The sequence below is a fragment of the Sus scrofa genome, chromosome 10 (assembly GCF_000003025.6).
Source record: "Sus scrofa isolate TJ Tabasco breed Duroc chromosome 10, Sscrofa11.1, whole genome shotgun sequence".
NCBI lineage: Eukaryota > Metazoa > Chordata > Mammalia > Artiodactyla > Suidae > Sus > Sus scrofa.
In genome coordinates this window covers 48,834,845-48,849,102 of record NC_010452.4, presented here as the reverse complement: position 1 = coordinate 48,849,102, position 14,258 = coordinate 48,834,845, and the positions used below count along the sequence as shown (strand labels likewise).

Here is a 14,258-nt window from a genome sequence, read left to right as displayed (position 1 = left end):
GGGTGATTTCTGTCTTCAGCTTTATCTCCTCTTTATGATTAAAGATGTCTAATTCTGGCTTAGTTATACATATAGAAATATGACTTTGTTTTATTTTGTAACATTTAATTTTTTCATTTTATTTTTTTTTTTGGTTTTTTTTTTTAGGTCTGCACCTGTGGCACATGGAGGTTCCCAGGCTAGGGGTTGAATCAGAGCTGCAGCTGCTGGCTACGCCACAGCCACGCCAGATCCATCCTCGTCCTCAACCTACACCATAGCCCATGGCAGCAGTGGATCCTCAACCCACTGAGCAAGACCAGGGACTGAACCATGTCTCCATGGACACTAGTCAGATTTATTTCCACTGAGCCACAAAGAGAACTCTAATGTCACTTTTAATTTTTTTAAAATTTCATGTGGCATGTGTTGGTATTCACTTCTTACTGCTTGTGTGATACCATTTAGATATTCCTTTGTGTTGCTCCTGCAGTGGTAGCAGCGAACCCACAGTTAACTCCATAATTGCCCTGCAAGTCTCAGGGAAGATAGAATAGCGGGAAGTTACCATCTTTTGCCTTATAGGAGCGTTGAGTGTAATTCAGCAGTCAGAACACAGGTATCTAAAAGTAAAATGTATAAGCTCTGAAATTGTACTTTGAGTATTCAGGGAGTTATAAAATCATTGTGGCCTGGGTTATAGGGGATTCCCAACCTAGGAAATCTTATGTTTACAAGATTCACTAATAAGATAGTTGCTTGTAGCTCAGAATACATTTTTCATAGAAACCATTATAATCCATAGTTAAGTTTCTCAAAAGTCTTTTCCACAAATAGCCTGTGTTCTTAGTCCTCTTGTCAGACTGTGACAAGGACAGTAGAGGAGGTGTTGAAAAAAATGTTTGCTTTTGGTGGGGGTTGGAAGAGAGGTGGTGGTTGTGAGGTGAGTCTTGGATACAATTTTAATTAGGTGAAAAGTTTGTCATTATCATCTTTATGCTTTCCTTTTATACTATCTTCCAAATTCCTGTTGCCTCTTTCTGTAGGCAATCCATTCTTGTCTTCTATTGTGACACCCGCTTCCAAATTATAGTCTAAGAGAGCTTTTCTAATGATAATACTGCATGTATCAAAATTGCTACATGCAGCAATATTATGTTCATTTTAGAAATTTTGGGAAATATTGTGTAGGTGGAAGAAATAAAATTAACCTGTAATCTTACTTCCCAAGAGTAATGCTGTTAAGATTTTGTATTTATATTTCATGTATTTTTCTTTCTTGTATTTTTTATAATAGTTGGATCACACCATATATGCTGGTTTAGATTCTGCTTGGTCATTTAATTGCCTTATGAACTTGTTATGCCATACATTTCCTGTAGTTTTAGTGACTTTAGAGTGTTAGCTTTATGATGGTTCATTGTTGGATCTTGTTTCAAATTTTTTGCTACTCTAAATTCTATTTTTCCGAAGTTCCCGTCATGGCTCAGTGGTTAACAAATCCGACTAGGAGCCATGAGGTTGCGGGTTCGGTCCCTGCCCTTGCTCAGTGGGTTGACGATCCGGCGTTGCCGCAAGCTGTGGTGTAGGTTGCAGACGCGGCTCGGATCCTGCGTTGCTGTGGCTCTGGCATAGGCCGGTGGCTACAGCTCTGATTGGACCCCTAGCCTGGGAACCTCCATATGCCGCAGGAGCGGCCCAAGAAATAGCAAAAAGACAAAAAAATAAATAAATAAATAAATTCTATTTTTCCTGTCTACGTTGCTAAATGTTTGACTGTTTCATCAAGTGCAGTGGCTAGGTCAGTAGTGAAGAACGTTTTGAATATCTTTTCACTTGAATAGTAGCTAAACTCTAGAAGCCAGTAATTTAAGACTAATGGTCTTGGAGCTCCTGTCATGGCTCAGTGGTTAACGAACCTGACTAGTATCCATGAGGACTTGGGTTTGAACCCTGGCCTTGCTTAGTGGGTTAAGATCTGGTGTTGCTGTTGCTGTGACTGTGCTACAGCTCCCATTTGACCTCTGGCCTGGGAAAGTCCATTTGCCACCAGTGTGACCCTAAAAATACAAAAGAAAAAAGAAAAAAAGACTAATGGTCTCAAATATGGAATTGGTGTCTTATCCTCTGATTTATTCTCAGTAGTCTTATGGCTTATCATTGATGAATGCTTGTTAATGCTTCACAATCATTGCTCCCTAGGCATCCTGCCTCATGTCTGCTCTTACCTCCTTTGCTATGTATGAGATGACTTTCCTTTCATTAAGTCTTGCTAATTCACATCCATTTCACAGCACAGGTAAAAAACTTTCAACATCCTTCAAGCTACTGACCTCTTTCTCCTTTCGCTTTCACACTTGAAAATATAGTACTCTTAGGGGTTCTCTTGTAGTGCAGCCAGTTAGGGATCCAGCTCTGTCATTGCAGTGGCTTTGGTTGCTGCTGTGGCATGGGTTTGATCCCTGGCCTGGGAAATTCCACATGTCTTGGGTGTAGGAAAAAAGAAATGGTGGTACTCTGAACTTATAACTGTTCTTGTTAAACTTTTATTTTAATTTTTAGGGCCACACTTACGGCATATAGAAGTTCCCGAGCTAGGGGTCAAATTGTAGCTTCAGCTGCTGGCCCACACCAGTCATGGCAACGCAGGGATCTGAGCCACACCTGCAACCTACACTGAAGCTTGTGGCAACACCAGATCCTTTACCCACTGAGCGAGGCCAGGAATCAAGCCTCCTCACATATACTAGTCGGGTTCTTAACCTGCTGAGCCACAGCAGGAACTCTGTTCTTGCTAAACTTTTATTTGTACTATATCCCATTGTACTTTAGCTACTGCTTTTATCATTTTATAGGCTTATTTTGCTGTATTTGTTGATCTCTTTAGCAGTAGGCCTTTATAAATACATTCACATATTTCTCAGCTTTTCTTAGCATTCGACCTTGCTGAACCTCCCCTGCTTTCAAAATACTCTGATCATTGAGTGATACTACATTGATGATTTGTTGTCTATTTTGCTGAACTTTTTTTATTGCCAACTTTTTTTTTTTTTTTTTTGTCTTTTTACCTTTTTTTTTCTAGGGCTGCTTCCACGGCATATGGAGATTCCCAGGCTAGGGGTCTAATTGGAGCTGTAGCCACCGGCCTACACCAGAGCCACAGCAACCCGGGATCCGAGCTGCGTCTGCGACCTACACCATAGCTGATGGCAACGCTGGATCCTTAACCCACTAAGCAAGGCCAGGGATCGAACCTACAACCTCATGGTTCCTAGTCAGATTCGTTAACCACTGCGCCATGAGGGGAACTCCAGAATTTTTTAGTTTAATATTTAAAAAACACCTCTTCTTACAGGGGATTGAAATAACTAGGGATTAGCTAGTAATAAGAAAACTCAAATATATAGGACTCAAAGATTTAAAGAGCAGCTAATACTCCCAGGACTGAGAGCACCTGAGGAAGAGTTCTATACCCCTGCACTGAGGTTCTGAGATTGTTGGAGAGGGCATGGCCTTGGCTCACTGAACAGCAGTCACTGGTGCTGCACCAGCTGTACTTGGCCCTTGGGGTACCACGGAAAGCTGTTCATGGGGATGTGTCTTGCTGGCTGGATTCTATTGACCACTGAATACTGTAGGAGCCAGAAGCTGGGGAAATCCGGTGTTGAACACTGGAGCCTGTTGAGTGAACACACCAGCCTGAACCTGAAACAAACTCCACCTACACTGTGTCTCTCCAGTGTCCTCTACTGACTGTGTAGTGTTCTCACCAACAAAAGAAAAATATCTAAAGGGCCCAGACCCATGGTCATGCAACCAACAAAAAGGAAAGAGACAGCAAATCTATAATCAGCACATCCATCCAGAACCCTTCTCCCTCAACATCCCTGTACTTTACCAGTTTCTTTAAATGTCTGTTGTCTGTGACTTAGTATTTGCATCCTTCTTAGTGAGGGCTCAGTTCAGGTTCATTCTATTTTCTCTTGTTACATCAGCCTTCTCTAGCTTATCATCTTTGTCTTCTATTTTCTTCCTGTAAAACAAAACTAACGATACTGGTGATAGAATTAAATTCAAATGAGGCTCTTCACAATTTGGTTATAGCCCATCTTTCTAGTCCTTCTTCCATCATTGAACTTTTTACTGCATCTCAAATATTCCAGGCTCTTTGATGGCTTTTTGTTTGCCCTCTTACCCAAAGTTTCTGTCTCCATAATTTTCTTAGGTAAAAATTTGCATTTCCTTTTGTATTATAAATAGACTTTTTGGTTTCCCCATTTTAAAAGATAAAATATCGGAGTTCCCGTCGTGGCGCAGTGGTTAACGAATCCGACTAGGAACCATGAGGTTGCGGGTTCGGTCTCTGCCCTTGCTCAGTGGGTTAACAATCCGGCGTTGCCGTGAGCTGTGGTGTAGGTTGCAGATGCGGCTCGGATCCCGCGTTGCTGTGGCTCTGGCGTGGGCTGGTGGCTACAGCTCCGATTCGACCCCTAGCCTGGGAACCTCCATATGCCACGGGAGCGGCCCAAGAAATAGCAACAACAACAACAAAAGACAAAAAGACCCAAAAATAAATAAATAAATAAATAAAAATAAAATAAAATAAAAGATAAAATATCTTTATATAGTTTGTTTGTTTTTTTTTTTTTTTTTTAAAGGCCACACCTGCAGCATATGGAAATTCCCAGGCTTGGGGTCAAATCTGAGATGCAGCTGCCGGCCTGTGCCACAGTCACAGCAATGCCAGATCCAAGCTGCATCTGTGACCTGCACCACGGCTCACGGCAACCCACTGAGTGGGACCAGGGATCAAACCCGCATTCTCATAGATACTGCTCTGGTTCGTTACCACTGAGCCACGGTGGGAACTCCTGTCTTTGTAGTTCTTGAATATTGTAGTCCATCTCTTTTCATTACAGTATGCTTTATGTTATACAACTTTTACTACCTTACAAAGCACTATTAAGTGTTTTATTTCATCCTGCCTTTAATTGTCTTACTATTTATGTTGGAAGTGTAGATGAGCAAGGTATGATCTCTTCCCTTGATCCATACTGTTCTGTTGTGAAAATAGGAAGGGTGTGTTTTGTAGTCATTTGACTAATAAGAAGGGGGAGTCTAAGAAGATGTATGACTTGTCACAAAGCTAACAAATGACAAACTCCTGGATATTAATCCAGAACTTTATAATCTGTGGATTTGACTATATTAGTCATAAGAAGTTGATGCTTTACTTTTTTTTGTTTATTTTTGCTCTCCTTGCTTGAAGTTTTAGCTGTTTGGGGCTTAAAGTTGTGACTTGTCCTTAGTGTCTCCCTGTCAGCTCGTTTAGAAAAGAAAGTAACTTACCCCTGTCCTGTTTCTAGTTAGGTTAGAACTGTTTTTTTTTTTTTTTTTTTTTTTTTTGTCTTTTTGTCTTTTTTTTTGTTGTTGTTGTTGCTATTTCTTGGGCCGCTCCCGCGGCATATGGAGGTTCCCAGGCTAGGGGTTGAATCGGAGCTGTAGCCACCAGCCTACGCCAGAGCCACAGCAACGCGGGATCCGAGCCGCATCTGCAACCTACACCACAGCTCACGGCAACGCCGGATCGTTAACCCACTGAGCAAGGGCAGGGATCGAACCCGCAACCTCATGGTTCCTAGTCGGATTCGTTAACCACTGCGCCACGACGGGAACTCCTAGAACTGTTTTAAAGTGAGTGTTTTCTTGACTGTTTTGCACACATCTTTTTTTTTTTTTTTTTTTTAAGGCCACATGCACAGCATATAGAGGTTCTCAACCTAGAGGTCTTATCGGAGCTACAGCTGCCAGCCTATGCCACAGCCACAGCAACGCCACATCCAAGTCTCATTTCGACCTACACCACAGCTCAAGGCATCGCCGGATCCTTAACTCACTGAGCAATGCCAGGGGTCGAAGTGACAACCTTATGGTTCCTAGTCGGATTTGTTTCCACTGCACCATGACGGGAACTCCCACACATCTTTTACTTTGTCCCGTTTCCCTCTTTATTAAAAGCTAGATGTGAGTAGTTTACAGAACCTCAGTTCAGGTAGGAGTCTTAGCAGTTCTTTATTGGGTGGACTTTTATTTATGGTCATTAGGGACTGAAGGAAGCTTTATTTTTGGGGTTTTTTGTTTTTTTTTTTTGTTTGTTTTGTTTTGTTTTTGTCTTTTCAGGATAGCACCTGAGGCATATGGCGGTTCCCAGGCTAGGGGTCAAATCGGAGCTATAGCCACTGGCCTACGCCACAGCCACAGCATTGCCAGATCCGAGTTGCATCCAAAACCAACATCACAGCTCACAGCAACGCCAGATCCTTAACCCACTGAACAAGGCCAGGGATTGAACCCAAATGCTAGTCAGAATCTTTAGCCACTGAGCCAGGAACTCCAGAGGAAGCTTTAAAGCTCAATGGACTGGTGATAGTGTTGGGAATATGATTTTTTTAACCTTTGTCAAGCCTCACATATGTGACCTCAGTAAAACTAGAAGCAGAAAAATATTTGTACCAACTTTAAAAACTTTTTTTGGAGTTCCCATCATAGCGCAGTGGTTAACGAATCCAACTAGGAACCATGAGGTTGTGGGTTTGATCCCTGGCTTTGCTCAGTGGGTTAAGGATCCGGTGTTGCTGTGAGCCGTGGTGTAGGTCGCAGACGCAGCTCGTATCCCGAGTTGCTGTGGCTCTGGTGTAGGCTGGTGGCTACAGCTCTGACTAGACCCCTAGCCTGGGAATCTCCATATGCTGTGGAAGCAGCCCTAGAAAAGGCAAAAAGACAAAAAAAAATTTTTTTTTGATAGGGGAATCAATGTATTGTTAGATTTTTTAAATTTACATTGTTCTGATTGGTAACTTTACATTATTCTAATTGGTAACAATTTTTTAAGTTAAATATCTTGACAATAATACTTTCTTGAGAAAAACAGTAACCTACTGTATAGCACAGGAACTATATTCAATATATTGTACCATGTAATGGAAAAGAATCTGAAGACGGATAAATATATATGTGTGTGTATAAAAAACTGCATCACTTTGCTGTATGCCTGAAACATGGTAACTCAACTACACTTAAGTAAAAAAGTTAAAATTTAAAAAATAATAATGCTTACTTGGTTGACTTAATCTTTTACAGCCTATACTTAACTTAAGAGACCTTGGATTATCTGAATTAAAAATTGGACAGATTGATCAACTGGTAGACAGTCTACTTCCTGGATTTTGTAAAGGCAAGAATGTTTCTTCCCATTGGCATACATCTCATGTTTCTGCACAGTCCTTCTTTGAAAATAAATATGGTAAGTTAATATATTTTGTGTACTAATGAAAGTATGCTATTTTAATACTATTAAATACTGTTTATAATAGATACCATTTTTTTAACATTTTCTGTGTGTCAGATTCTGTCCTGAGTTTCTTTTCTTTCTTTCTTTTTTTGAATGAGTTTCTCTTCTTGTCCCCCCCCTTTTTTTTGAGTATCTTTATACTGGAATCACTGGAATGATTTTAGTTTCACAGAAATGTTGCAAAGATCATACGAAGTTCCTATATACCTTCCTCCTTTCCTCTCCTCATGTTGACTACTTATTTATCATTTATCAAAACTAAGAAATTAACATTGGTTCCATACTTTTTAAACTAAATTATGGAATTTATTTAGATTTTACCAAATAAAGTTTAATTTTCCCAAATCCACTGGAGTTCTTTTTCTGTTCTGGGATCTAATACAGTATACTAAATAGAATTTAGAGTAGTAGAATGTTGTTGTTGTTTTAATTTTAGGTGACAAGTGTGTTTTGGCTTTCAAGTAACATTCTAATCTTTGAGGATACATTAGAGAAACTGTGGTCTCTTTTAGAATGTCTGTATTTTCTTATTTGAGTTTTATAACAATCTAATATTATAAGTGAGTAGTTTGTTGAAAGGGATGTCAGCTTAATGAGTTTGTTTTGTTTTCCTTTTTTTTTTCTTGCGGCTGAACTGGCGGCATATGGAACTTCCCAGGCTAGGGGTTGAATCAGAGCTGTAGCCATTGGCCTGCACCATAGCCACAGCAATGTGGGATCTGAGCCACTTCTGTGACCTACACCATAGCTCACAGCAACGCCAGATCCTTTATCTCACTGAGTGAGGCCAGGGATCAAACCTGCATCCTCATTGATACTAGTCAGGTTTGTTAACACTGAGCCACAACCGGAACCACAACAAACAAGGAACTCCTTTGTTTGTTTTGTCTTTTTGGATGGTACTTAAACATTGAATATTAGAGGCTTATCAAAATACTTGTTGATGGAAGGACATAAAAAATCATTATGAATGATAAAAGCCCTGGAACAGAACAGGTTTGAGCAGTTTTGTGATGCAGCTTTGATATGAAACTGTACTTTGCAAACTTAAATCATTTAATGACCCTTCCTTCTTCTTTTGCTTTTATTTTATATGAGAGCTATAGGATGAAAAAAGAATTCAAAAGCAGGGAGTTCCCATAGTGGCGCAGTGGAAACGAATACGACTAGGAACCATGAGGTTGTGGGTTCGATCCCTGGCCTTTCTCAGTGGGTTAACGATCTGGCATTGCCGTGAGCTGTGGTGTAGGTCGCAGACTTGGCTTGGATCTGGCGTTGCTGTGGCTGTGGCTGTGGCGTAGGCCAGCAGCTGCAGCTCTGATTAGACCCCTAGCCCAGGAACCTCCATATGCTGTGGGTGTGGCCCTTAAAAATAATAATAATAATTCAAAAGCAAGAAAAACAAATTTTTTGAGCATGAGGCTTGGACTAAAAATCTGCTTCTGTTTTATAGTTTTTTTTTTAATGCTATCCTGCTTCCTTCCTAAGAAGCCCTGAGGCTTAGTGGTTGAGCGTGAGGAGTAGACTAGGAGCACACTCAGTCCTGCCACTGAGTGTGGTATTTACATTAATCTCTTTCTCTCTTTCTTTCTCTCTTTCTCTCTTTCTTTCTTTCTTTGTCTTTCTGTCTTTCTTTTTCTCTTCTTTTCTTTTCTTTTGACTGCCCTGGGGTATATGGAGTTCCTGGGTCAGGAATCGCATCAACCTAAGCTGCAACTGCAGCAGCACCGGGTCCTTAACCCACTGTGCTGGGCTGGGATCACACCTGTGTCCCAGCACTCCTAAGACACTGCTTATCCCATTGTGCCACAGCCAGAACTCCTAGTCTCTGTTTTTTTTCACTTCAGAGGATCAAATGAAATAATCTAGGTAGAGTACTTGGCCTGTAGTAAGTGATCAGCAGAGTAAAATTTTTGTTACTACCATTGTTTTATAGTATTATTATTATTACTATTACTCCTCTAGTCTGCATATTTACATTTCCTTTTAAAATTGTTCCTCTTCCTGCCAGATGTTTTTTCTTGGCTTACATAGGCAGAGGTATTAAACAGAGTTTCTTGACTCAGTTGTAAGAGAGAAATCCCTGGGGTGCAGGGTTAGAAGAGAACAAATTTCTATTGTTGCTGCCTTTCTGTTTCCCTGAGGTCGTGGATGTAAAGTAGGGTGGGGCCCATTAGTCAACAGTGGGGGTTGGGAAGGATGATCATAGTATTCATGGCTTACAGTTAGGGAAGGAACTTTCTTCATACCCAGTGACTCCGGAGCTTTAAGTGAGAAAGATAATACTTCGGGATTCCATATTTTATTATTCTTCGTTAGAGTTGAAATTGTCTCCAGGAAATAGCAGTTCTTTGTCTCTGCGCTCTTAACTAAAAGTAACTTGAGCTTTACATTTATATATCTTTTACCTCTTGGTTTGAATTTAATTTCACTGGCAGTCGTCTTTATATATCATATAAGAAAAGATAATCAAAATCAGAGTCATGTATAGACAAATAAAAGGCAAAACTCATTTTGGCTTTTCTAATATTTGGTAAAATTATTTGTTATATTTCATAACTAGTTTGTTTGTTTCATTGACTTTTCTACAATTTCCCCCCAGGTTCCTTAGATATATTTAGTACTTTACGTTCCTCTTGCTTGTACAGACAACATTCAAGAACTCTTAAAAGAATTTGTTCAGATCTTCAGTACTGGCCAGGTATGAAGCAACAATTGTATTCATTTTGAGAAAAATAATAGACTTATTTAATATATTCTGATTTGTCTTTCTTAATGATATTGATTAGAAACATTCATTGCTAGCTCACAGTAGAACTTACATAGTATTGGAATAAACTAATATGGATGTATCTGTATGATTTTTTTTTTCTTTTGTCTTTTGTCTTTTTAGGGCCACACTTGCAGCATATGGAAGTCCTCAGTCTAGGGGTTGAATCAGAGCTGTGGCTACCAGCCTCCGCCACAGCCACAGCAACGTGGGATCCAAGCCGCATCTGTGATCTACGCTACAGCTCACTGCAACGCTGGATCCCCAACCCACTGAGCAAGACCAGGGAATCGAACCCGCATCCTCATGGATACTAGTCAGGTTCATCAGCCACTGAGCCACGAAGGGAACTCCATATCTGTGTGATTTTTAATCTGAGAATATAAAATAACTAGATTTTGTGGGTTTTCTTTTTTTTTTTTTTTTTGTCTTGTTAGGGCCACATCCTCTGCATATGGAGGTTCCTAGGCTAGGGGTCAAATTGGAGCTGGAGCCGCTGGCCTACACCACAGCCACGGCAACACCAGATCCGAGCCACGTCTGTGACCTACACCGAAGCTCGTGACTCTAGATCCTTAACCCGCTGAGTGAGGCCAAGGATCACATCTTCGTCTTCAAGGATGCTAGTCAGATTCATTTCTGCTGAGCCACAATGGAACCTCCTAAAATAACTAGAAAGTGTTAAATTCCACAGTAAATGGACTCATCTATATGTACATGCTCCAAAACAATTAAGTGCATGTATACTTCCCTCATCTTCAGAATCCCATTGGAGGAGTTCCCCAGTGGTCTAGTGGTTAGGACTCGGTGCTTTCACTCCTGTGGCCCAAGTTCAGTCCCTGGTGTGGTAACTGAGACCCCACAATAAATCAGCTGCATGTTTGTCGTGGCCAAAAAAAAAAAAAAATTTAAATCTCATTGCAATGACAAAAAATATAAAAAATAAGAACAAAGTCAAGGCAGTAGCTGAGGGGTTTCATAAGTATCAAGAAATTTGATGACTTTTTCTAAGTTGTAAAGTCACATTGATACCAAAACTGAGTACGCATTCATTAATATTTGTTTAATACCAGGCACTACTGATAGGCATTAGGTGAAAGTGATAGTTATGTAACTGAAAAAGACATGTTATCAACCTTCATGATAGAGTGACATGAAAGGGATATGTAATGCTATTTCCAGTAGAACTTAGGAAACATCCCCCAGGTTTGAGTGAATAAAAGTGGGCAAAAAAAGAAAAAGAAATTGACGTTGCTGCAAGCTGTGTGACATGGGCCTGCAACTCTGGCTCTGTTTTGAGTCCTGTGCTGCAGGTGAAGGCTTATAAAAAGAAAAAAACGATTAAAAAAATAAAATTCCTAGAAGACAACATTAGGCAAAACATTGTCTGACATAAACTGTAGAAATGTTTTCTTAGGTCAGTCTACCAAGGCAATAGAAATAATAAACCAGCGGGACCAAATCAAACTTAGAAACTTATACACAGCAAAAGAGACCATAAACAAAAAGAAAAGACAAGAGAAAATAGTTGCAAATGATGTCCCTGACAAGGGATTAATCTCCAGAATATACAAACAACTCATACAACTCAACAACCAAAAAAACCGAACAACCTTATTGAAAAATAGGCAGACCTAAATAGACATTTCTCCAAAGAAGACGTATTGATGGCCAGTAGGCACATGAAAAGATGTTCAACATTACTAATTATTAGCGAAATGCAAATCAAAACTACAATAAGGTACTGCTTCACACCAGTCAGAATGGCCATCATTAACAAGTCTATAAACAACAAATGCTGGAGAGGGTGTGAAGAAAATGAACCTTCCTGCACTGTTGGTGGGAATGTGAATTGGCACAACCACGATGGAAAACAGTATGGAAGTTCCTGAAAAAAACTAAAAATATAACTATCACATGATCCAGATATTCCCACTCCTGGGCATATATCTGGGCAAAACTATAGTTCAAAAAGCTACATGTACCCGTTCATAGCACTATTTATGTTAGGCAAGATATGGAAAAGAACAAAAATATGCCATTTGCAGCACTATGGATGCAAATGGAGATTCTCATACTAAGTGAAGTAAGTCTGAAAGAGAGAGACAAATACCATATGATATCACTTATGTAGAATTTAAAATATGGCACAAATGAACCTTTCTACAAAACAGAAACAAACTCACAGACACAGAGAACAGACTTGTGATTGCTAAGCATGGGGGTGGGATGGACTGGGTGTTTGGGATTAGTAGATGCAAACATTTAGAATGGATAAATGACAAGGTCCTACTGTATAGCACAGGGAACTATATCTAGTCTCCTGGGATTGACCATGATGGAAAATAATATTTTAAGAAGAGTGTATACATATATGTATGACTGAGTCACTTTGCTCTAAAGCAGAAATTGGTACAACATTGTAAATCAACTATAATAAAAAAGCAAAAACATCATGAGAAACTATATTAGTATGGAGATTCTCATACTAAGTGAAGTAAGTCCGAAAGAGAGAGACAAATACCATATGATATCACTTATGTAGAATTTAAAATGTGGCACAAATGAACCTTTCTACAAAACAGAAACAAACTCACAGACATAGAGAACAGACTTGTGATTGCTAAGCAATCACTATGCAAACTTGTGATTGCATAATGAAAAGTGGGAACTGTCACAGATAATGAATATTTTAAAATTACAAGATAATGGAGTTTTCTTAGTGGCTCAGTGGGTTAAAGATCCAGCATTGTCACTGCTGTGGCTGGGGTTGCTGCCATGGCTTAAGTTCATTCCCCGGCCCAGGAACTTCCACATGCCACGGCTTTAGCCAAAAAGGAAGAAAAATAAAGTAAAATTACAAGATAATGTGTGTAATTTTATATTGTAAATAAAAGTATTGAAACAAAATTATTCGAGTCATGAATTATTAGAAAAATGACCCAAGAGGAGATTAGACAATAACTATAAAAATTTGAAAGATATTATCTTTGTCTTTTTGCCTTTTCTAGGGCAGCTCCTGCAGCATATGGAGGTTCCCAGGCTAGGGGTCTAATCAGAGCTGTAGCCACTGGCCTACGCCAGAGCTACAGCAACCCCAGATCCGAGCCGCGTCTACGACCTACACCCCATCTCACGGCAATGCCATATCCTTAACCCACTGAGTGAGGCCAGGGATCGAACCCTCAGCCTCATGGTTCCTAGTCGGATTCGTTAACCACTGCACCATGACGGGAACTCCAAAAGATACTGTCTTTTAAATATAATCCTTTGCCCCAGAGGCACTAGGCTTAGATGGTTTTATGGCGTTATTCTGTTCTCCCAAAGTGAAAAGTTTACCTGATACTTTAAACTTTTTTAATAGAGAAAAAGATGGAATCTGCTTCCCTGTTTATTCTGTGAGATTACTGATGCAAAATATTAGTACATGAATTTCCCTGGTGGCCTAATAGTTAAGGACTCAGCGTTGTTACTGCTGTGACTTGAGTTCACCGGCCCAGGGACTTTTATGTGCTACAGGCATGGCCAAAATAAATAAATGAAAAGTAAAATAGTAGTTCAGAAAAATTCAGTGGATCCATTTCACTCAATATAGATACCGAAATCCTAAGTAAAATCTGAAAAAACCAGCACAGAAATAAGCTAAAAACTGATTACGGAATATAAGAATGATTTAGCATTAGGAAGTATGTTAATTTTTCATGTTAATTGATTAGAGAAGAAAAGGATTATTTCTGTGTATGATACAAAAGAATGTGATATATCCTAAAAACTGTTCAAAAGCTAGAATGGATACTTGAAAACTTTCAAAAAAAAAGCTGTCAGGTTCTTAATCTGAGACGTACGATGTCTAGTATCCTGTTCTTCAGTAATTTAGAGGTCCTGAAAAATGTGATTATTAGAGAAAAAGGAAAAGTTTTATATAAGTTAAAGGAAGGGGCAAAATTGTAATTAGTTGAAATTTATTTTTTATTTTTTTTAATTTTTTTGCTTTTTAGGGCTGCACTTGTGGCATATAGAGGTTCCCAGGCTAGGGGTCTAATTGAAGCTACAGATGCCAGCCTACACCAGAGCCACAGCAATGCCAGAACCAAGCTGCGTCTGCGACCTACACCACAGCTCACAACAACGACTGATCCTTAACCCACTGAGTGAGGT

General features: G+C 39.7%; 1 protein-coding gene across 2 annotated transcripts in view; it reads left to right on the top strand.

Moving 5' to 3' along the window:
* Positions 1 to 14,258, top strand: part of YME1L1 (YME1 like 1 ATPase) — a 47,575-nt gene that overhangs the window by 6,126 nt on the left and 27,191 nt on the right. For both annotated transcript variants that reach the window (XM_021064882.1, XM_021064883.1), the window contains 2 exons: positions 7,120 to 7,282; positions 9,933 to 10,031. In XM_021064882.1, the coding sequence (XP_020920541.1) occupies positions 7,120 to 7,282; positions 9,933 to 10,031 (262 nt within the window). The remainder of the gene's footprint in view (positions 1 to 7,119; positions 7,283 to 9,932; positions 10,032 to 14,258) is intronic.